General features: G+C 36.4%; 1 protein-coding gene and 1 pseudogene across 3 annotated transcripts; one reads left to right on the top strand and one right to left on the bottom strand.

Annotated features, from left to right (window-relative positions):
• Positions 1 to 418: 418 nt before the first annotated feature.
• On the top strand, positions 419 to 17094 carry LOC129576308 (cytosol aminopeptidase-like). 3 transcript variants are annotated; one of them, XM_055461189.1, is made up of 6 exons: positions 419 to 633; positions 1048 to 1465; positions 3209 to 3327; positions 15159 to 15313; positions 15405 to 16352; positions 16462 to 17094. In XM_055461189.1, exons 2-6 carry the CDS (start codon positions 1388 to 1390, stop codon positions 16692 to 16694), a joined length of 1533 nt encoding a protein of 510 aa, XP_055317164.1. In that variant the 5' UTR covers positions 419 to 633; positions 1048 to 1387; the 3' UTR covers positions 16695 to 17094. The 3 variants fall into 3 exon arrangements, with proteins under 3 accessions (XP_055317164.1, XP_055317163.1, XP_055317162.1); XM_055461188.1 differs by having other exon boundaries at positions 446 to 920; XM_055461187.1 differs by lacking the exons at positions 419 to 633; positions 1048 to 1465; positions 15159 to 15313; positions 15405 to 16352; positions 16462 to 17094 and adding exons at positions 1543 to 2231; positions 9395 to 14560.
• Positions 17095 to 23179: 6085 nt separating this feature from the next.
• Positions 23180 to 24797, bottom strand: part of LOC129576234 (serine/threonine-protein phosphatase 6 regulatory ankyrin repeat subunit B-like) — a 16428-nt pseudogene continuing 14810 nt past the window's right edge.

Genomic DNA, 24797 nt, shown 5'->3' with positions numbered 1-24797 from the left:
ATGAGAAAATTGGTTCTTTTTTTAAATGAATTATTGCAGGCCTAAAGAGGTATGGGTATATTATCTCAAAATAGTGACATGTTTCATCTGATTTGGTAAAATACGAGGAAATAGCATTCAGATTACATTCCATGTACATTTCAATAGGGATATGCAACGTCCTTGACACATTTTCTTACGGTTGGATGCATCATTTTTTCTTTGGTCGTCAGTTCAAATTCATTCCGTTAAAATCGTTCCAATGCAACGAGAAAAAAAAACATGGGATGGACATTGTACAATGTACAGCCCTACATCGTCGTCAAATATCAACACACATACACAACTGACTGACTGACAGTTCGTCGAACACAGCTCATCACATACACACACACACACACACACACACGCGTCTGTACAAAGTGTCATCATGTGACAGTACCACGTTGTGTTGGTGTATTGGTTGTTGTCATGTTACTGCCGAACCGATTCGACACCATGTTCATTGTTCAAGTGCAACATTTCATATGTTTCATAACTTTTGGCACTAATTTCGTCAAAGTGATTTGAATCTTCGGTTAATGTTCATAAAAACTAGAATAATACTTCTAAATTGAGTGCCTCTAAGCGAAGAGTGTTTCGGCATAGAAAACGGTACCAATTCCCAATTATTTGATTTGATTTTTCTTTGTGTGTGCGGTAATTTGTTACAAAATCATTGCAACAAATACAAATTGAGAGCCGCTTTTTGCATATGATTTCTGTGTGATTAGTACTAGTTTTTAGTTGAATTCATTTGAGAGTGCGAGAAAAGAACGTAATTCTTTGGAAAAATCCGAATAATTCGTCAACAGTTGAAATAATTCACGGAAACGCCGAATTTCCTTGTTCGAATGCGAATATCATTGTTAAGTTGCGACATCAATCGCATTGACAAAAAAGTAAACAGAAAATCCACTGCATTAATATCAATAAATTATTCATGTGATGGCATATAGTTTTTTTTTTTTATACTCAAATTTGTTACGTTTCTTTTTTTTTTTTTGTGTTCGTCTCTTTACTTTCTAGTAGCGACAACTGTACACAACATTTGGTACCACACAAAACTACTTTTCAATCATTGCTTCGGTTCTTCTTCTTCTTCTTCTTGAAAAGAAACCTGAACAACATCATCATTCTTGCCGTCGACGTGCTGCTGTACCAACATTACGTTTGTCGATTCGTTCCGAAAAAAAAAACGCACACTTCTCTCGCTCTCCAACTCGTACAAACACAAGCACATACACACATCTCTCTCTCGATTCGATTCGAGCGCACTGTGTGTGTTTGTGTGTGACTGTGTTGGCATCTCCATACACTCTTCGGTAGCTTATGTGTCGTAGTAAACTTCATATAAAACAGTGAGATTATGGCCATATTTCGATCATTCGCATTTAAATATTCGAGTGTAGTGTATCGCAATAGATTGTTTAGTTCAATGACGGATGTAAGTAAAATCACAACGAAAACGAAAATTTACTCATTTGTTTTGCGACCTTTTTTTTGTTTTTTTCTTCTCTGTGCTCGGTTTGATTTCATTTCATTTCATTTTGTTCGGCACATGTAAAATTTGTTCGAAAATTTTCGTCTCCTTCTTCGGTGTGTCATTTACGATAACATTTTATTTTTTTTTCTTTCGGATTTCGTTTGATTGTTGTTTATGTTTGTGTTGAGTCAAAATTTGAAGAAGAAAAAAATGGTCCGAATTCGATAGTAATTTCTTGGAAATTTCCTGTCGTATCGAAACATCAGCCACAGTAGCCACAGCCGCGGCAGTAGGACAGAAGAGAGAGAGAGAGATAGAGAAAAAATGCTACGGTTTAAATTGAGAGTGCGAACGCAGAAACCGTGAGCCAAATTTACAAATGCTATTAAATTTGACCGAGAAATGAAAAACATCTGCATTTCATTTACTTTCCATTCAAACAACAGTTCATCTGGTTTCCTTCCAAAAGATAAATATGTTGAGTATTTGTAAAGAGAATTCTCTTGCAGAAAAAAAAATTAAAATTTTCGGTGTATTCGAAATTAAAAAAAAAAAAAAAATGCCGTGTGTTTGATGCAGTGGTGTTCGGAGATAAGTTGATATCGTGTGTGCTATTATATGCCTGCGTTCGTACGGTATTTTTCGCTCACTCTTTCTCTATCTCTTTTGCTCGTAATGTTGTGCATTGACCGTGCAGCGTTCCGATGATAGGAAGTGGCTGTACTGGGTAACAACATCCATTTCCATTGAATCTCATTTTATTTCTACTCTCTGTGCAGAAGCTCAGCCTCATTTCATTTTCAATTCTTATTTATTTTTTTCCCCGTTCGCTCGTTCGTACGTATCGTTTTGTTGTGTGAAGATATGGCATGCCCTAACTCTTCTTCGTGCTTGATTCCAATCTTCTTTCAAAAAGTTGAAAAAAAAAAAAATTCCTTTGAATTCACGTCATTTCAAAATTGAACGTAATTTCGAGAGCTCGCGCGCGCAAAATATGATAGCCCGCGTGGTTGCTCGGTTGCTCTACTGCTACGCAAATAGCACACACCAAAAAAAGAGCTAACGAAATCATGTGTACCTGCTTGTGAATGTGAAAGCAGATTTTTTGATTTTTGTTTGTTGTGTTGCGTTTTTTTTTTTTTTGCTCTTGCTTTTTCTTCTGTTCCGAGCAAATATGACAAAATTTGCATGCATCAAACGCGGAATCACATCGAATACCAATTATGCACACAATGTTTCCACACGAAGACACCGTTTGCATCATTTCATACACACAAACCGCACAATAAATGGATCGCACTTTCTTCGCTGCTAAATGCACGGCAAATGCTTTGCGCCACGCACGTATTTCGATTTATAGAAATTGCATCCCGGTGTTCAACGCACAATTCAATATTGTGGACAGTTTCATTTGATGCGTGCAACGGCATCAGTTGCATAATGCATCGACATATTTGCAGATGAACATTTTTCAATATAAAATCGATTTCGACGGCATCTTCATCACTATCTCGACAGGATTAGCACATCAATATTGCCATAGACTTGTCGTCGACTGTCATTCAAACCGAATCACTTTCTTTCTTTCTCATTCGTTCTTTGCTTTTTCTTCTCTTTTTTTTTCTATTGATCGAATCAATTTTATCGAATGACTGATTGAATAATTTTCCGTATTTTTTTCCGCTCTTTTTTGTCTATTTTCAGTCTCGTGGCCTCGTATTGGGTGTTTACTCAGATGAAAAAACCAAATCAAATAAGCTCACCAAAGCCGCCGAAAAATACAATGCACAAACCAACGGACAGCTGTTGCAATTGATTGACCTGTAAGTATTGCCATCGTTTCACCCCGTTCGTCATCTTCGTATTCATTGCACGCACAAATGCAAAACTGCCCTCGGAAGACAACACAAACCATAATTCACCGATATTGCATTGGCACGTATTTTTTTTTTACCGTTTTTCCTCTCACTCGCACAAACGGACAACAACAAGTCATTTCATTTGCCGTTGCCCTTTTCGAGTGTAGTTTTGCATTTATTCAGCTCTCTAGTTCAAACTACTGTCGATTGTGTGTTACATATTTTATGTAGAATTTGCGCGCTGTGTGTTTGTAGTCTGAGAGAGAGAGAGAGAGAGAGAGAACGAGAGCGAGTGACACACAGACAAGGATGGGTTGTGAACGAAACAAAAAACACAACCAACAAACACTTGGACTGTAACATTTGATGAGTTTCGTTGTTTCTGCTATGTCTCTGTGTGTGTGTTCTTTTTTTCGCCTGCGATATCCCTGAACGCAGAACAAAAGTTTGTGCGTTTTCTCGATAGAATGATATGCACACTCAGCATTGCATGAATAATTTCTGTATATTAGTTTTGCTTATAACGGTGCATTGCACACATCGAGAAGAGAATAATCAAAGCAGAAATGCAACGTTCCTGCGGACAATATGGATTTGTGTACGAGCGTGTTCAGGCATTTTGGCCATGTCGATGAGACAAGAGGGAGAGTGAGATAAATAGAGAACGAGAGATTTCATACCTAAAATTGCATTGAATTGATGTTTGACGTTGGCCACAATCGCTCATTTTGTGTATAGAGCAAGCAAAACAAAACCCGCCCGACGATCCCATTGTTTACATTCAACGGTTTCCATTTAATTTTCACTTGGTTTCATTTGTCGTTTATTTTTGGCTGCTACGCCATATCCATCGTCATGACTGACTGACTTATATTCATTTTGTTTCTATTTTCTGGCACTTGCACACGATGTCCATACACTGTTTTTATTCACACCGTTGAACCGATGCACATTATTTTCATTTTTATTTTCGGTGTTTTTCTCTCTGTCTCTCTTGCGCTCTTCGCTTTATCTATTTTCAAAATTAATCCTATTCAAATTTTTGGATTTGAATCCAAATTGCTTGTCATCCATTCAATTTAAATGGTCATGCAAATGATGATGGAATTTTAAGCGAACGAGCGGTTTGGGGCGCCCAAAAATTTGCGACTCTGATAGTGAAACAAAGCTGTAAATTTCGACGCAGGCTCATATTTATCACATAATATATTTGTGATGCAGGAAATTCGATTTTTTTGTACCCATCTCAAAAACAACAAGCCCATAAATTATGCACGTTCCTATATTCAGCGGAAGAGTGAGAGAGGGAGAGAGAGAGAGAGAGAGAGAGAGAGAGAGAGATGAGGGGAATCGAAAGAGGTAGATAAACAGAAAAGAAGTGCTAGGGAGAAAGAGATACAGATATACATCGAGCAAACGTCACATCATGTGTGTAACAATTTCTCGCAGGAATTTTCTCTCTTACCTGCTCCGTCCAATGTGAAAATAGCTTAACAGTAATTGCAATGTGAAGATGATGGAAATAAATCATCTTTAACGCTCTCAAATAGGCTCTCTTCTGGAACGGTAAATTGCCCAAACGTCATCTTGCAAAAGCGACAAGACTATCATGTCGGCGCTTGTTTGTTACATTATTTGTATGTTAAATTAGAAATTGCTGTGCATCCACATTCACACAGACATTCATTCGATGTGTGAGCGAACACCGTTGTGATTTCCAGCTAGCAAACATCTTTTTGCATCGAAGCAATAGACAAATGGCTCGGGCCATCTCTGGGGCACACGTCGTGCCGTGTGCACACACAAATCAAGCGAAAGTCGGAAAAATGTGAAAGGAAAATAGCAAATGCAAATGCAATCACAAGTACAATATGTGCTTGCCAATGTGCAAAAAAACAGAGAGAGAGAGACAAAGAGAGAAAGAGAGAGATAGAGAGAGAGACAGACACATTTCCATTTTGCTATGAGATGGGTAAGACACAAGCAAGGTGAACAACTTTAATAATTTAAGATTAATTAGAAAAGCGTTATCGCTTGACACCGACGAGAAAGGCTTTTGCATACTTTTCTGTCACATAATTATTCTCTTTTTTTGTGTGTCAGTGTGCGCGTGCCTCGTCACCTAAGACAAGAGTAATATAATGCACGCGCCCCTCTCTGTTTTCGCCTCATATCGACAGTCTACAGTTCATATTTTAATCAACAATTTTTTTTTTCGTCCGTCGTTGTCGTTATTCCTTGAAAAACAACAATGTTTCAAGTACCGCTTGGCCGACTATTATCGCTGGGAAATACATAAAAACAGAACAAAATTTAGCGCTTTGCAAAATCGCCCGATTCCATTGGGCGAAGCCAGCGCATTTCGGTTATTTATACACTATATCACTCACTCACTACAACCGATTTTCAATTGAATTGCCTGATTAAGCAATGTATAACATTGTCACAAGAGAGGCGCTAGTCAATAATTCAAAACCAGACCTGATAACACGCTGAACAACCGCCACGATACCGTTCAATAAACGGGGCAAACATACGATGAACGTGTGAGTTTGCGTACATGTATCTATGTATCTATTACCGGTGTAATTTCGGCTTTCGCAATTCCAATTATTCGACACATTTCGAAACTTAGCGACGGCATGTCAAAGACCTCAGAAGCTCCACATTCTTGTGGGTTTCGTATCAATTTCATTCGCCACATTAAGCTCATGAATGCTGCTCTCTAATGCAATTTTAAATATTAAATCCATAACTAGATCCCATTGTACTGCTACTTACGCTCACTCTCGCTCACTCCGAAAAACCAAAAACACACACACACACACAATACTTCCTCTCCCCACCCACCCTGTCGAAAATCCTTACATTTTGCACCAACAACCAAACTATCAATTTCACAATTTCCATCAAAGCAATATGTTGCCGTAGAAGTTTCAGTTTTTTGAATTTGTTTTTTACATATGTGTTTTACCGAGCGAACGTAAATCTATCTGTGTATCACTGTTATAACGCCGGTATAGATTTTTGGCATAACAAACGGGTTATATCTCTTTTTGTCTCGAGAAAGAGATATACGTTTGCACTTGAATCAAAATAAACAACGAAACGGAAAAACAAAACTTATCACATTTTTATGGCACCGTTTTTTTTTTCTTCTTGTTGTTGTTTTTATCCTCATTGTGTCTTCCACTCTGGTTCTGTCTCGTCGTGAATGAGCGTTATCGCGTGTGCGCGTGCGCGCACGCCAAACAAAAAACCATCGCTCAAATAATGATGAGCGCGCATATTCGATGTATGTGACTTACAGTGTGTATAAATTCTCGAACACACTAATCTTCCGAAAATGATTCTTTGGATATAGATAGAATATATGGCAAATTGTACGTACGTGCAATTTGCTTTTAATCGACATACAAATGTCGCACTGCTGAATATTTGACTGACTTTTCTGCCCCCCCAAAATATTGCCTATATCCAAATATTTGTAACATGTAACATGTTTTGACGCTAATTTAATTCTCTTCAGTGCTACATCATTGTTCGTTCACTCGCATTTCACACGATGTTATCAATCTTATCAATTGAGCATGTTATTTGTGTGTGACATTCATTTTACAACAATTTGGATCCGATTTCATTGCATCATAAAAATGAACGATATCAAACAAAAAAAAAAAACAAAATTCTTGCGGTATAGACGACACACATATGGGGAGACAGAACATAAGTGAAAAAGAAATGTTCGGAGAAAAAAAGGCACGAAATGGAAGCGTACGCGAATTGCTCAAGTCAATTTTGAATTATAATCTGCTTCGAAATTTACGAGCCACTTGAAACGAACACCAAGATCAATTGGCACAATATTGAACAGACATTGTTTCACGCGTTGTGAAAAAGCGACAGACATATTTGATAAGTGAAATTTAATATACCGTGTGTTGGATCACATTTTAGTCCATACATCTCACAAAAACACCATAATTTCGCCATCGACACACCAATGCACGTACAACAACAACAACAACAACAACAAAACGTTTGCGAAATATAGTAGTCAATATCGTTGCGACGTTGAAAAGAGAAACAAATTGAAATTATGACGACAAACAATGGATAAATGTGTAATAATAAATGTAATCTAGAACCTTATCAAATATATTGAATTTCTTTCTAATGGGTAATGAGCAAACCACCGTTGCCGCCGACAATTCCAACACCATCATCTTGAAACTCTTGATTTGCTCTCGCACCGTCAATTGAACTTTGTATCGTTTACTAATTGATTTCATAATTGGATTGTACATAAATAGGATTTTTTTTTTCTGCTCACTTTTCTCACTCTCGTGTTGCATCGCATAACTTGATTGGAAATTTTGTGTGATAATTTGCCCAATCAAGGAAATTGTACATTTTATTGGCAATTTTACGGTTTGCAATAACGACCATTCACACCATTTTAGAAATGAAAATGATTTCAGTGAAATTCCAATAAAAAAAAAAAATCAAGCAAATACCTAATAAAATCAGCTTAAGCTTAGTGTAATGAAAAGCAAACAAACCAAATTAATTATTTTTCGTCAATAAAATAAAACACAGTTTTCTTTCGAAACACATATATTACACACATGCAGACGTCAAACGATACGGACCACAACGATGCGAAACACATGATTCACAGTGCGATAGCAGAATATTTTATTTTTAAATAATAATTGAAATTTCGCCCTCCGCGAAAGTGTCACGAATATTTGTCGAATAATTTAAATGTTCCAATTACTTTTGGAATGGATTGTTAGATTAGGAAAAACAGTAAATGGAATGAATTTACATCAGAGTACATCAAGGTGATATTTGACAAATATTTTTCGTATGCAAACAAGAAAAGAGAATACACTCATTTTAATCTGTGTTTAGTATTTGTGCAAAAAATGAAAACCTTAATAAATTGTCATTGTCTTCGTCGTCGTCCCCGCCGATGATGTGTGTCGTATACATTGTTTCCTGCATTTAGAAGTTTTGTGTGTGCGTTTCGTTGATTGTCTATTGTGTAGGAGTGTCTCTGTCTCTCTTTACTATTTTGTGTTCTTCTTGCAATTAAAAGCTTCATTTTATCTTTGAAATGAGAATAATAGACGCGTTTTATTTCACTTCATCTCTTGTTTTTTTTTTTGTTAAATTTAAAATGAAAGCCTTTCTTTGGGATCTGAAACATATTTGCCAGAGCTAATTTTTCACTTGAATAGAAGAAAAAATGGTACGAAACTGCGCGTGATTCATTTGGATATAAAAACTAACGACAAGAAAATAAATGTGTTGCTGTGAAAATGTGATAGGATTTGCTAACTCTCACCAATCGGGTTTTATGTTTCCGCTTTCGATTCAAGATAAATAGATTCGCATAGATTCTTTCGAACAAAGCCAAATACCGGAGTGTTTTTCATTCGGTTTTTACATCTCACTCGCTCGAATTTTTTTTCTCGATTGCTCTCAGCCAATGTCACTGACACGCATACACACCTCATCCGATTGTTCCCCAATTCTTATTCAAATGCACTTTGATTTTTCTTTTATTTTCCTTTTGATTATTCCTTATGTTTTTCATTTGTAAATATACCCCGAATCGACTCACTCAGCGAGATCGTTCGTTTTTTTTTCTATCTTTCTTTCAATTCTCATACTTTTTAATACAATTTCGCTGATTAACTCTGTAAACTCGAACGAACCGGTTGATTTTGTAACCATTGCACCAATTTAACTAAAACAAACCCATTTCTGTATATAGAAGCACTTAAAAAAAAAAAAAAAAAAAAAACAAATTCAACTCTTTTTTTTAGTAATGACTCTCTTTTTTTTTCTTCATTTGTTGTTTAATGCAGTTTCCTACTATTTTAGTTTAGTTACATGAATTAAATCCCATGTAATTTTCTCTCTCTCTTAAATAACACTTTGAAAACCAAATTTTTTTGAACCAAAATCAAATATTCCGAAACAGTACAAACTCAGCTCAAATATGGCATTTTTGTTTCAGGTCCGCTTCGAACTAATTTCAAATGCGTAATCCACACAAAATCAGATAAATCACTTGCAACAAGACAAGCAAATAAGTTAATTGTTAGCTACAAAAACTGAACAGAAAAAAAAACGAAACTAAAACCCATACAGACACACACACATTGAGAAAGAGTGAGAGCAAAAGTGAGAAAGGTAGTTGGGGTGTGTGTGAGAGAGAGCAAGAGCGAGAGATAGAGAGTGAGCAAAAGAGGATAGAACACACACACACACACACTCAATATACTCAGAACTATATGAATTTCCGCAACCCATCTTGATTAATCGACTAGCCAAACGCATTCACAATTGAAACAAATTGTAAAGCGAGATTGCACGATTAACAGAGAGCAAAATCCGTTCAGGTTCTCTTCCCCCAGTTTGATTGTGCGCCCGTGATTGAGACCGCAAAAACGAGAGTGACAAATAGCAGCATAACAAAGCAACCAAACACACGCAAACGTAGCAAAAGAAAAAAATCATTTCAACCAAGTTTAATTGTGGCATTGAGATTATCTGAGCAGTGGAAATTCGACCGGAAGACGATACAAGATCATCACACGGCACACGACCCAATACAAACTAAAGCAAAGACTTGAAGAAATATAAAATACGGTTAAATTGATTCCATCCATATTGGCAATTAGCTTAGATTACGTTAAGACGCTTACAATTCTAAGGTTAGAGACGGGGAAATCGAGAAAGAGTTAAGGGATTAACAAAACGACAAGATGTCAAGACGCCAGTCATCGCCTCATGTCAGTGGCGGAGCCAATGCAACGAACAACAATACGTTGAGTGGATTGAATGCATCGTCATCATCATCGTCGGTCGCAATGTTTCAGCAGCAAAATCAAAACCAGCCCGATAATTCGTCGAGTCGAATACAAGCCAACCCATCGTCCAGTGTTCATGTTTCAGCTGGCGCCAGCAATTCCGTTGACGACGATGCTGCTGCACAAAGTTCATATACCGGTCGACACCACGGTAACAGTATCAGCAGTAACAAAAGATCTATCGCATTGAATGGCATCGGTTCGACGGTCGAGAATAAAAATGTCGATTTTCTGTGCCCCATTTGCTTTGATTTAATCATCGAGGCGCATATCACACGTTGCGGCCACACATTCTGCTTTCGATGCATCACCAAATCCGTGGAAATATTCAAACGTTGCCCAAAATGTAGCTACACACTATCCACCTGCGAAAATATCTTCCCGAATTACCTGCTCGACGAACTGATTACAAAATATAAGATTAAAAAGCAAATCCATGACAAAATCATTGGCGGCCGAACCAGCCGAGGTGCTACAGTTGTTGAAGAAGCACTCGGACCGGCCGGCGATGGTCTAAAAAATTTCCTTACATCTGAATCACAAAAGTTGACGCTACCTGACGTTAATATCATTATGGATATTTTGCAACAGCGCAAACAATTACTCGAAGCCGAATCGAATACCGCACAAAATCGATTGTTGTACGATTTTCTGAAGCAATTGCTGCAGTTAAAGGAGAAGAAAAAGACTCTAATCGAAAATGAGATTGACTTAATTCAAAAAGATTTGGCCGAAGTGGAATTTCTACTGAAAAATACGACGATGGATACAGCAGCGGCAGCTGCATCGGCTGCAATGCCAGCCGCCTCATCAACAGCAGTAGCAGCGGTATCGTCAGCGATTGCCACTAATTTTCTAGACACGCCAATGACAACGAGTGCCACTGAGGAAAATGAAGCGGAAGGCGAAGCATTGCCCCATTCGAATTCAATGTCCAAAGACTCGGCAGCGCGTACCGAAAGCTTTGAAACGGTTCTGAGTGGCGATGATGGTTTCAACACCCTCAAACCAGCACCAACATCGCAGACATACGTATCACGCAAGCGACGAATGTACGCCCATTTCGATGACTTTGTCACATCATATTTCATAATTCGAAATCAAGATCTGATGATCGGTCCAAAAGATGAGGTCAAAATGGATGAGAGCGGTGGTGGTTTTGGCAAAAAACTCGATCTCGATCCAAATACAAAGCGCAAAAACCCGAGCCTTGATTTATTCCGTGAGAATTTAGTGTCATTTTCCAAATACAATACGCTTCGGCCGTTGGCCACCATGCATTATTCAAGCGATTTGCACAACAATTCCACCATTGTATCTACCATTGTGTTCGATAAGGATAATGAATTTTTTGCCATCGGTGGCGTTACACGACGTATCAAAATCTTTGACTACTTGGCTGTGGTTCGTGATACCGTTGACATTCACTATCCGAATGTTGAAATGATATCGAACAGTAAGATTTCGTGCATCACATGGAATTCATACTATAAACATGTGATGGCATCGAGCGATTACGAGGGCGCTGTCACACTGTGGGACGTTCAAACTGGCACACAAACGAGAACATTTAACGAGCATGAGAAACGTTGTTGGAGCGTTGATTTCAATAATATTGAAGCCCGTTTGATTGCATCCGGTTCGGATGATGCACGTGTCAAACTATGGTCAACACAAGACGAACGTTCGATTGCAACGCTCGAAGCCAAAGCAAATGTGTGCTGCGTCAAATTCAATCCGAAGAGCCGATATCATTTGGCTTTCGGTTCGGCCGATCATGATGTTCACTACTACGATTTACGGAATATGTCAAAGGCGCTGTGTGTGTTCAAGGGCCACAAAAAGGCCGTTTCATATGTGAAATTTTTGAATACCAACGAAATCATTTCGGCCAGCACTGATAGCCAACTGAAATTATGGAATGTCAATCAGCCGCCGTACTGTTCGCGTTCGTTTGTCGGTCATGTAAACGAGAAGAATTTCGTGGGTTTGGCTACGGATGGTGATTATATTGCATGTGGTAGCGAAGACAATGCACTGTACATTTACTATAAAGGGCTGTCGAAGCCATTGTTCAATTTCCGCATTGATAGCTGTAGCACGGGTAATGTGAATAGCAACGGAATGATCAGCAGCAGTGTGCGCGGTTCGGTCGGTGCAGGCAGTGGCGGTGGTGGTGGTGGTGGCAGCAGTGGCATCAGTTCGAATGCAGTCGGCAGTAGTGGAATCAGCGGAACCGCCTCCGAAACCGATCGCTTCAACGATGTCAATGAATTTGTGTCAGCCGTTTGCTGGCGAAAACAGTGCAATGTTGTATTGGCCGCTAACAGTCGAGGACTAATCAAAGTCCTGGAACTCGTTTAAATTTGTCGTTTTTTTTTCTCTTTAAATTTGTTCAATTTATATGAAGCGAAAAAAAAAAGAAATGGAAGGAAAGAAAAAAAAAAGCGAGGAAAAAAGAATTATTTGCAGTTAAATTTTGAGAAAAGTTCAAGTCGAATAAAACCTCGTTTTTATTTATGATTTCATCATTGTACGAAACCAAGCGAAATTGGGACAATAAAAAAAAATCCAAACAAAAAATTATGTGACATGATGACATTCAATTCCATGTTTCGAAACCAAAATCCATGGGATCACCATTAAATCGCTGGGCTGAGAGAACATGTGTATTCCAAATACCAAACAAACTTTCGAGTTTGCTGACTGATGATGATAACAACAATAGTTTTTTTTTTCTCGTCCGATGACAGATGAACAAAACCAAAACCTACAATCGACAAACTAAAATTTATCGTAAACGAAGCGTAAGATAGTAGTGATGCCAATGTTAGAAATGTGGATTAAAAACCAACAGAAATTTGTGGGCAATAATAAAATCATATTATCCAGTAACTGTATTTAGATTAGACAATATTTATTATGTTAACAAAAGAAGAGAGAACAATGCAAATAATGATGTGTGATTTCATTTGAAAACTAAACGAGACAAACAGAAAAAAATTGTTCGTAAAATCAAAACTATCTATCTTACAAATAGAAAATGAAAATGTCCGGCTCTAGAAAATGCTAATACTTAATTCAACCCTAGATAGAATGAGGGCAAAAATAAACAATACAAATCCAACTAATTCGAATAACCAATTCTAGTGTCTGCTAAGACAATTTCAATAATCTGATGACAAAAGTGTACAATTTTCTATTTAAAAACACGCTCAGCTCAATTCCATTCGAATTTCATTTCTATTATTTCACACCGAGAAATTCTTCACATCGATGCATGAGTAAAATAAATGTCAACGATTGTGAAACAGATTTATCAAATGGTACCGTCTATTTTTAGCCATTTTCTCACAATACGAAAGTGGCCACTGTCCACTGTCTCTCTGCCTCTCAATTCATCTCTTTTTATTCCAAATCATTTCACACGCTAGCTTCAAAAATATATCATACCATTTCATATAGTCAATTAAAAGTTTCCGTCATCACATATACCTATATTTTGTGATGGATGTGTGATTTAATTGAAAATGCATTTTCAACAAATCCATTGTAAATCTTCCACAATTTCGCCGCTCTCAAATGTCCAACGATGATCTGTAGAAACGAATATTTTGGTTGAATGAAAATTATGAGAGAAAAAAAACAGACAATTTTTTTGATACGTTTATTTATCGTTTATTTACTTGGTTCAAATGACTATATATAATATATATATATATTTTATGAGAAAATTTACAAAGAGAAAGAAAAAAAAAATGAACAAATTTAACTAAGAAACCGGATAGGAATGAAACATGCGATAAATGAAACTAAATAGACGTATTTAAATTATGTTAGACACAACTAGATACCGCGTTTAATTTAAATTCAATTGACAATTGACTTAGGATTTCGAGACGAAAATGAACAACCAACAAATAGTGACAAACAACTTAAATAAATTCGAGAAAGAAATAAAAACTTAATGAATAAAAAGAAAACAAACAAAAAATGTTCACTAGTATTTAATTCATTTTATGATTAAAAAAGAAGAAAAAATCAAACAAATGCATAGAAATTATTGTTGAGCGATTTCATTGCTCGGAAATAAAAATCATTTACAAATCACAGCCACTTTTTTCAGTGGTCCAAATATATATATACATACATTTATTTGAGCTTTAAAATTACAAATGTTTCTTCTGGTGCGCACAATATTATTTCAAACTCGATGGTATTCAATTGTGTAGAAGGCTTTCGACTACTTTGGCCAAACCACACAAAATGACGAGAACCAATTGTAGCTAAAAACAAGAGACAACAAAAATATGAAAACAACAAATCTAAATGCATAAATGTGCCAAACTATGTATTTCATTGTTGAAATTAATAAAAACACAAAACCAATTTAATGTGTAATCCAAACTGAAATGCACTCTTTTTCTCTAGATTTTCTTTATTTTAGCTCATATTTGTATTATTTTATCAATTTTGACTTTCAAGTCTTTTGACACTGTACTATAAATTGAAGTTTGATTTTTCGTTGTTGTTTTTTCTCATTCTTTTATGTAAAATTTCCTCCAATTTTCTTCCCTTTACATCAAATTGAAATAAATTTAATCTTCAATTTATTATATCATTACAATTCCTCATCTCTTTCTATTTATTTTTCAAAATTAATTGCCCAATTCTGAAATCTTCTCGTTGAATTACTGTTAATTGATGTCTTTGCCACTGCCGTACATTCTGGCGCTGATGTTAGTCTGAATACAATCTCTATTGATATTGTTGCAACATGTTTTGAATCTGTTCTCTTCATCAATTCGATTGACCGTCTCCACTAGTAAAGCGCACCTTGTTTAAGCTTATTTCATTGAAAACGGCCTAAAGTAAACATGCGTTTTTTTTGTTGTTATATTTTTACAGGGCTGGACCAATTTCGAATGGTTCTCAACGTACATTCTGGGGCTTGGGTGGTTATACGGCTGTGTCTGTGGTTGGCTTAGGCGATGGAGCTAAAGATTGGGATGCATTGGAAAAAATCGATGGCGAAAAAGAGAATGTTCGCATTGCAGCTGGTGGTAATTGAAATTAAAATCGACATAACGAAACCGAACTGAATCACATTTAAGGCATTCACTGAAATTGTTCCCTTTCCTTTCCCCCATTTAGTCGGTGTGAAGGCATTGGCCGCAAATAAAATATTTAACATTGAATTGGATGACTTGGAGTCAGCACAAAGTGCTGCCGAAGGTGCACATCTTGCTTCGTACATATACCAGGAGTTCCGTGCTGCTGATAAGCAGAAAAAAATCCCGGAATTGCAAGTGTTGTCGGACTCATCAAAGAAAGATGAGTGGAATTTTGGTAAAGTCCTTGCAAACAGTCAAAATTGGGCACGTACACTGTCCAATACGCCAGCAAATCATATGACACCCACGTTATTTGCTGAAAATGTAGCGAAAAATATGGCAAAAGGCGTCGAAGTGGTGGCACACGATCGACAATGGGCCGAACAGCAAGGGATGGGCTCGTTTTTGTCTGTGTCTAATGGCAGTGCACAACCGCCTATATTCTTGGAGCTCACCTACCGCGGTATCGATAGCGCAGAGAATCCAATCGCTTTGGTGGGCAAAGGTATTACATTCGACAGTGGTGGCATCAGCATAAAACCATCGGCCAAAATGGACGCAATGCGAGCTGATATGTCGGGTGGTGCTATTGTTGCGGCTACGATCAATGCATTGGCTGAAACTGGCGCTAAAGTCTATGTCAAAGGTTTTATACCGTTGACGGAAAATATGCCCGGTGGCCGAGCAACAAAGCCTGGTGATGTGTTTAAATCACGAAACGGAAAGACCATTTGCGTTGACAACACAGATGCCGAAGGTCGTCTTGTACTTATCGATGCATTGGACTATGCTGCCGATTTCAAACCACAATTCATTCTTGATATTGCAACATTGACTGGAGCCATGTCGGTCGCACTTGGTGACTGTTTGACCGGTGCCTTCGTAAACAATGACAAATTATGGCAACACCTGGAAAAAGCAAGCGAATCAAGCGGTGATCGTCTTTGGCGTATGCCATTGTTGAAACACTACACCAAACAAATGACTGGTAAAAATTCATTTCTTCTGTTTCTTTTGTATCCTTTCCTTGTTTTTTTTTTTGTTGAGTCTTCAAGAGAAAACAAACTAATTGCTCGATTTGCCTTTTCTCAATTCAGATTTTAGTGCATATGACTTGGATAATATTGCTAAATCGGGAAAGGGTGGTGGCTCATGCACCGCAGCTGCATTTTTACGTGAATTCGTGCCAAAAGATACACCATGGGTACATTTGGATATTGCACCGGTGATGGGAGACACATCGGATCAATCATATCTTGGTGAAGGAATGTGCGGACGTCCACTTCGCACCATCTACGAACTCATTGCACAAAATTACCAAAGAAAATAGTACACCATACACACACACACACACACACAAACCAACCGGTGTTGCTCTTCTTGCGAATGAAAAACTGGCATCAATTCATCATATTTGATTATCTCTTTCTTTTTTTCCCTTTAATGTTAACCCCTTTTTTACTTTTCTCATTTTGGAACCAGTTGAACTTTTGCACACATTTATTTCTATTCACCCGCAAACTTTTTATTAAGTGAAATTGAACATATTTCGTTACCTATGATTTATGCATTTAATGTTCTAAACGAGGATTGCTTTTTCTTCTTGAAAGAAGACATCAATTAGAACAACCAACAGGCATCACATATTTCACACTGATTGTTATGAAAATGTAGCATTTTAAAAATGGAAAAAAATAAATAAATAAAAAAAACTTTAGCATATTGAGCAATTGAATGGCCGTTTTATTTTCATATGGATATTCAAGTAAAGGAATTAAATCGAAAAGAGACTCAACTTTGATCCACGCCAATTATTTGACTACTCATTTGGAACCAGCGTCGTAGGTCTGCATTCAATAACGATTAAAATCACATTAACGCGGCTCAACATGTTTCCGTGTTTCGCTTTTACTCTTACGACAATCTCTCGATTATATGAAATCAATCGTGAGGAAAGATTTCTTTTATTTTTCTTGTGAATTTCAGATACATACATTGGATTTGTAGACCAAATTGCTTGATTTGAAAGGTAATCTGACAACAATAAGCTATTTTCACAGCCTGTCATACAACTCTTGTCCGATAAAATGTAATGCTGTGGGAGTTTCAATTAATTCGGAATGTTCATCGTGCTGAACGTATTCAATGTCATGATGGCATTGCCATGATGGTGTTTTTGGTTCAATTAATTATTTTTCTTGCATCGTGACGCGACGCAACACAATTTCATTTCTATTTGAACGTTTTTCGATTGCAGTCAAACTGATGACGGATTCAACTGTGTTTATTTCAATGGTTTGTGATCTGTTCCGATAAAACAGGGGAAAAACATATCGTAAAGAATAGTAGAATAGAAATGAATATTGAAAAAAGCCATACTGCATAATTTTATAAATAATGAGACTCTGGGAAATGGTGAAAAACAGCCATTTTTCTGGAAGAAAAGGAATATTTAGAAAAAAAAAAATTAAGAATATTTTCAAGAATCAACCAATTCTTTTGAGAGAAATATTAGCGGGAATTGAGATATTGATTGAAAAACAAATCAAACGAAAAAAGAAATTGAAAAAACTACATAACATTTCAAATGAAAAAAAAAAATTGGTGGAAAATAATTGATTTTATTGGATTAAAGAATTGAAGTGAACATTTCATACACTTCAAATCTAGAATATGCCATTTCGATTGATTGACTAAATAATTGTCAAATGATTAGCGATAATATTTGCGTTGTGCAAGTGTATGCGACCAACAAGAGTCAAAAAACTGTCCTCAAATGTTATTATCGTCATCATATCGGGTGCTTTCAGTTGTTGTTGTTATCTCATTTGCCGTTACTGGCACAACCTGACAATCTACAATATTCGTATCCAAATAATAAACAGAAAAATTAAATAGTAATTGAGCGCACCAGATCATGGTTTCATATGAATATATAGCTGCTGCTGCTGCTGCTGCTTTTCATCCAACCATTTACGTTGACTTTGTATCAAGCATTGCTTTGTGTATATAGTAGGTATGAGTGTGTGTGTGTGTGTGTTGAAACTTGGATATCGCTACCGCAAGTATCTATTACCATCGTGCATGGTATACATGGATCTATGAAGCAAGAAAGTAGCAAAAAATGTGGGCCGTCCTAAGCGTTCACACCGCCCATCATCACTGTTATATATCAGCCCACTTAATCGTGCCTCATTTTTTTCTTCATGGCCGCTCTTCAACATATACATACAGACACGCGCTCCATCGTTTGCTTACCATACCATTTCCTTTGGATACTCTAAATTTACCGTGTGAATTTAATTACTTAATTTTTTTAAGCACTTCGTGTAAGGCTGATTGGTTTTAATACGCTCCGGCGGATTCATGAAAACCCAAAATCAAATATACATTGGCTTTCGATACAATGTATTTTCTGCTGCAGCAGCAGCAGCAGAACGACCGCAAATATTCACTTATTCATTTTTTTTTTCATTCTTTATTCTCCTCTTTCCATACATTTGTTGTTGTTGTTGTTGAAAAATGCATTTCTCAACAACTTTGATGTGAAATCGAAATGTTTTGATAAAAGAATTGAATTTTGAAATGTTATCTCTGCCAATTGTTTGTTCTATCACAGTGTTCTAGGCAGCATGTTTCCATTTTGTACTTATGTGTTGTCGTTTTTTTGTCTGCTATGCTTCTCATTTCACCTACGGCAATTATCCGATATATCCGCTGCGTGCAACACGAATGTTATGCGGTATTCATAAAAACCAGCATGACCAAACACATTTTCAGGCGACGCCTAATCGCCTTCCCAAATCTAGACTAAAATAAACAAAATAAAAACAGAACCCAAAGTCGACTGTTCTAAAACATTTGCTCTCAGAACAAAATTCCCTGAATCATTCACCGGGGTAGAATGGAACGGATCTAACTGTTGATGGCAGCAATTGGTGATTGTAAACACATCTCATAATTACATACGAAAATGCGTAATTGGAACTCGTTGACTAATGCATACATGGAATGCGGTCGCAACCATTGCATCCACTTTAAACGATCGACATTTTACCTAAATACTCGTGTCCAATTATTTTCGTTTTCTCTTTCCGAATTTTATTAGTTCGATTTCATCAGATCCATCGGATGGAAATGGTAACATCGACTCCATATAAGTACATAACTATGACGTTTCAAAAATGTTTTAATTAATTTAAAGACATCTAATTCTATCAAGCCAATAATTTGACTGGAGTTTTTTCTCTATGCATGACTGAGTCATGGAGCATTTTTTCTTATGAAACAGTTTGTAGTATCTTCGTTCAACTATTGAATTTCAATAATATTTGTATAGTTGAAACTCTATAATTTGCCCCATAATTTCTCTCCGTTTTAGATATTCATTCAATGTAACCAACAAAAAATGTTTATATGATTTGAAAGTTATACTCTGTTTTCTCATCCTTGATTTCGTTGTCTGTGATCCACTGTCTGGACATGTTTCAACAATTTTCAAACAAATTTGAAACTTGATGACCAATCGGAGAATGAATAAACTCATAAATGATAAACAAACGAACAAAAGAGGTGAGCAAAAATATTGCTGCATAGAATTTTGCAAAGAGCGTTGAATTTGAATCACAAATCACATTTATGGAAGAAAGCGGTTTGGTCTTGAAAAAAAAAATCGCACAATTATATTGTTTGAAAGCGTAACGCATGTGTAAGCGTTTCCCTTACAACAATATGATAAGCTACCGCGTAGAATGCATGACTATTATTTCTGCTTTGAATGGTGTCGAATATGGCAATTTTTGGCTCATTTACAAAATGCAAATATTTATATTCGTTGTGTTTGAATAGGGATTTCGAAGCATACATTTGTGAATCACCAGAAAATTTACAGTTGAATTTTTCGTTGACCAATCAATTTGCACAGTCAGTCGAAAAAATGCTATTGAAGCTGTTCTCAGCGAATCTCGTTCGTTTATTGAGTCAATTATTGCACATTTCACATTAGATAAGTCGGACTCCAGAAATATTTGCATTGAATTGTGTTTATTTTGCTTGTAGGTTCGCATTCTTTTTGGCACTCCATTTTCGACTATAAAAGCAATCAATCAGACGAGCAAGATATCATTCCGTATTTCGATTTGACAGTGTAATATTCAATTTTTCCAGACATTTTCGACTCGAAGCTTATCCAGTCTTTGAAAACTGACTTTTTTCGGCACGAATCAATTGAAGGTCAAAATGGAAAAGGTGGACTACTGCCAAGGTGATTTGTTGTACGCCTGCACACGCTGTGACTTCTCTTGGACAACGAAAATGAAGAATTTTGGATTGGCAGCTGTTTGCCCGAACTGCGACTGCAAAGTTCTTCCAATACGAAGGTAAATAAATCATAATATCATTTTTTTGTTTTTCGTTTTACATTCCAAGTAAAACCAAAAAAAAAAAAACGCTTCGTTTGTTCGTTAAAAACTTTGCGCTTGACGTTTTTCTCAGTTTAATTTTTTGTTATTTTTGAAAAATTAATGAATTTGTTGAATTTGTGCAAACTTTCATTTTTGTTGCAGATATTAAATCAAGGAATGTTCAACACAAAAAATGCGATCAATAATCTACGAGCAGTATTGCGGTTTAGCATCGAATGTTCATCCATTGAAATGTATTTGCGTGTGAAAGTAAAAAAAAAATCGAAATGTCAGACGATTTGTCAGCATAGATCGTACATTTTTCCCCCAAATTTATTACAACAACGTATTGAAAAATAAAAGTTGAACATATGAAACTGAAATATCGTGTGTGTTTTTGGTTACAAATTAAGATGGTTGGTCCCATAACACTTTGAAAATCAAATCCCACAAATGTCACACAAATGCAAGTGTAACTGAATTTGAAAAATATCTAATTACTTAATCAATCGACCGAAATCACGGCTAGTACTTCCATCTATGTGTGTCTCTTATCACGATTCTTTCTCGTCTAAGGACGTCTACGTGCAAGAATATGGAAATAAATCGGCAAATCAGCGATTGGAAAACAAAAGGCAACGCAATTCATAAGTCAATAACTCATTTTCCAATCCGAAAAAACGCTGTGCCATTGGTGCAATAACGATCGATTTTGAAGAAACCCATGTTTCAACTGAACTAAAACCCTCTTTAAAATTCAATTCATTGGTAAAAACTGACCATATTCAACAAAGTTATCACGTTACAGTGTAGCAACATGACGCATTCACAAAAGAGATTGATGCACAAAAGAGGAACGATGAAAGATTATGTTGGTGCTCACTCCAACTACCTTTATCTAGAATCACGACAAGTACTCAGTGAACACTGATGACATGAATAGTTTCAATGGAATTTTATTGCTGGAACCACGGAATTGTATCAAATTTTCAATTGATTATGTGTCACATCTTGCGATCTTGGTACACTTTGACATATTCAAGGCCATGCGTATATTCACCGCACGGAATGAAACAAAACAAAAATCTTTAAAAAAAAAAACATAAAAAAACCTTCCATTCAACATTGAAATTGACATTGAAGTTATTGATAGCAGTTTTTTTTAGTTATTGATAGCAGACACTATTCCAACGCCCATGAATCACGGGCCATGATTACAATCGAGTACTATCATTTTTCCAATCGCTGCTTTAGAAATAGCAAATACACGATTGTGGACGTTTTTTTCTCCAGCAAATTTCAAGCATCAAAATCGTGCACCTTGGAAATGATGCTCTGAAATGATATGATGACCAGATTTGGTGCATATCCTTCACAAATGTCTTGATTCTTCGAGTTTAATCAACAATATTTTAACGAAATTACTTGTTAAACTTATATATCAATATTATTCTGTTATTCTCCTTCCTTTAGGTATTTCAAAAGTTATCAAAAGATTTATATTTGTAACCCAAATCAACCATTTGCGGAGAAATCTCGGTGCACAGCGGAGAAGTCATACAGCGTACATAAGCTATAAGTGTGAGCAAAACAGCACTCTTTGTAGTGTTCAATACACATCATACAGTAGCCATGAACGCACTGCTTCAGATATAGCGTATGTATGGTATCTCCGATGAACTCCGCTGTGCTCTGAATTTTACCGCAAATGGTTCATATGGGAATCAATCACATCACTGAGGTGACATCAGTTACAATTTCAATGATGATTGGAATATTACGTATGATGTGGTTACTGTCCCCAATAAAATGCTCCTAAAATTAGTCGGTAAATGCAAACAATGCTCATTGAGGTCACGGTTCGAGATATTAAAATTTTGGCAGATTCACTTGATGATACTATTTTTAATTCTTATTTAAAAGTTATAGATTTACATTTGAATTTAGTCATACTGTTGTTCACTGGTGTATCAATTTAAATTTTTGTGTTTGCACTTAACCTTTGAAGAAAAATGCAGGTGGAACGCATTAGGAATGAACGTTTTGGTCGAAGGTTTTTCGTTTATTCGGATTAATATAGTATCAATATTTTTATAAATCGATATCAAGAGAAAATGCAAGAGATTTGAGTTCGCTGTAAAATGTAAAATCTACAGAGGAAGTACTTCCTCATTTTTCCAGTTTCGATTACAGCAACTGCTTGGCGACCAACATAATAAAAGCTATGATGAAAAAACAGTTTTTCTCAAAATGCTTGAAAACGGTTGTACAATTGCTCGCTGGAGGTGGTGCTGTTGTTGATGTTGACTCTGTTGTTGTTGATGTTGACTTTGTTGTTGATGGTGGTGTTGATAGTGTTATTATTATTGTTGTTGTTGTTTCTATGTCCTCAGTAAGCAGTTTGACCATGTACTCATGACCTGAATTGCGAACGGTTCAAAGTATATCTCATGTCATTCACAGCATCGATCTCGGCACCTCGAGCTACAAGCACCTTTGCCACATCATATTTATCTGAATTGGAGACTCAAAATCAGACAACTGCTTCTAATTCAAAGATGAAATCGAGACAATTACCGTTCAAAGCTGCGAAGTGAAGTGGTGTTTCCCCACCTTCGTCTTCGGCATTGATTTGAGCGCCGTGGTCAATGAGAAATTCTGCGCATTTTGCCGAATCCGACTGTAGAATATCTAAACCTGCGATATTTGCATTAAAAGAGTTGTTATGTGGTAAGTTTTTGGACACATTTGGAAACAAAGTGACGCAACATAAGTTAAACTAAGGATATGTGCTAGAGTAAACTTTTCGATAATTACCACCGTCAGCTGTATAGTGGAGCGGTGTCCTTTTTTTAATATCTGTAGCATTAACATTGGCACCACGTTCAACGAGGAATCTAACGGCATTGAGTTGACCTGAATTGCAAACGGAACAATGTCAAAAAAATGTTGGTGATTCATAGACAAGAATAGCCAATTACCAAACTTAGCTGCAAGATCAAGTGGCGTTCTTTTATCATTGGTCTCTATTTCGATATTGGCGCCGTTGTCAAGGAGGCGTCCAATTTCATCCACATCACCTGAATATCAGACGAATCAAAAGTCTATGGTTTCTTTCACAAATTTCAAACAAGAGTTTTCCCAATTACCATTTAGAGCTGCGATATGAAGTGATGTAGTTCCATCCCAAGCGCTCCTGATAACACGGCCAACGAGTGGAGTGGCTTTTGCCGTATCTGTGTTGTAAACGATCAAATGGTTTTTCAATTGATTTGAATTTCATTGTATTTTACACTCAAAAATTTCATTGAGTCAATCTTTAAACATTAGAAATGATCCTTTTAGCAAAATGAAAATAAAACATAATGAAACATTGCATAATTTTTGAATTGTAAAATGAATCGTATGAAATAAAAATAAAATAATTTAAAAAATATTCTTAGAGAACATTTTAAAACTCAAACTGATTAATAGTTGTAGGGGAATGTAGCCATGAGTGGATCACTCAACCGATTTCCAAGAAATCAAAAACAAAATGTCACACAAATGGTTTTAACAGTTTCGTCTTGTCCTAAAACCATACAATAGCGAAGTTCAACGTAATCTCATGTGTTTTTAAGGCAAAATAGCCGTTGATAGAAAAAAATTGTGAAAATAAATTATTTTTAAAAGTGGTGGAAAGTGAATTTCGATAGTCATTATTGGAAAACTGTCTATTCAATATTCTCCAACTGTGTCGCATGCTCTCCGCATCTCACGGTGCGCATGCGATACCCATTTTATGCAATTATGAAATGAGAAGGGAAAATAGAACAAAGTTCAATGAATATAAATAAATAGGCATCGTACTCATTCTCACCTAATAAACCCACTGAACTACGAATAAAATTCATAAAGACGTTACCAGAGTTTGACTTATCCGCCAGATATATGCTATGGCATAAAAAAAATATGCGCATATTTTTTTGAACATTTGATTTTGTGACTAACTTACCATGTAAATTCATATAGATACCACGAATTTGGGACAA

The sequence above is a fragment of the Sitodiplosis mosellana genome, unplaced genomic scaffold, assembly GCF_009176505.1.
Source record: "Sitodiplosis mosellana isolate CC-2019 unplaced genomic scaffold, AAFC_SMos_1.0 Smas_scaffold_6181, whole genome shotgun sequence".
Lineage (NCBI taxonomy): Eukaryota > Metazoa > Arthropoda > Insecta > Diptera > Cecidomyiidae > Sitodiplosis > Sitodiplosis mosellana.
The sequence above is the reverse complement of the archived record's forward strand: the minus strand, read 5'-3'. Positions and strand labels throughout refer to the sequence as shown.

Bases quoted from the DNA above. Each gene is read 5' to 3' on its own strand.
- LOC129576308 (XM_055461187.1), top strand. From the start codon at position 10,146: ATGTCAAGACGCCAGTCATCGCCTCATGTCAGTGGCGGAGCCAATGCA.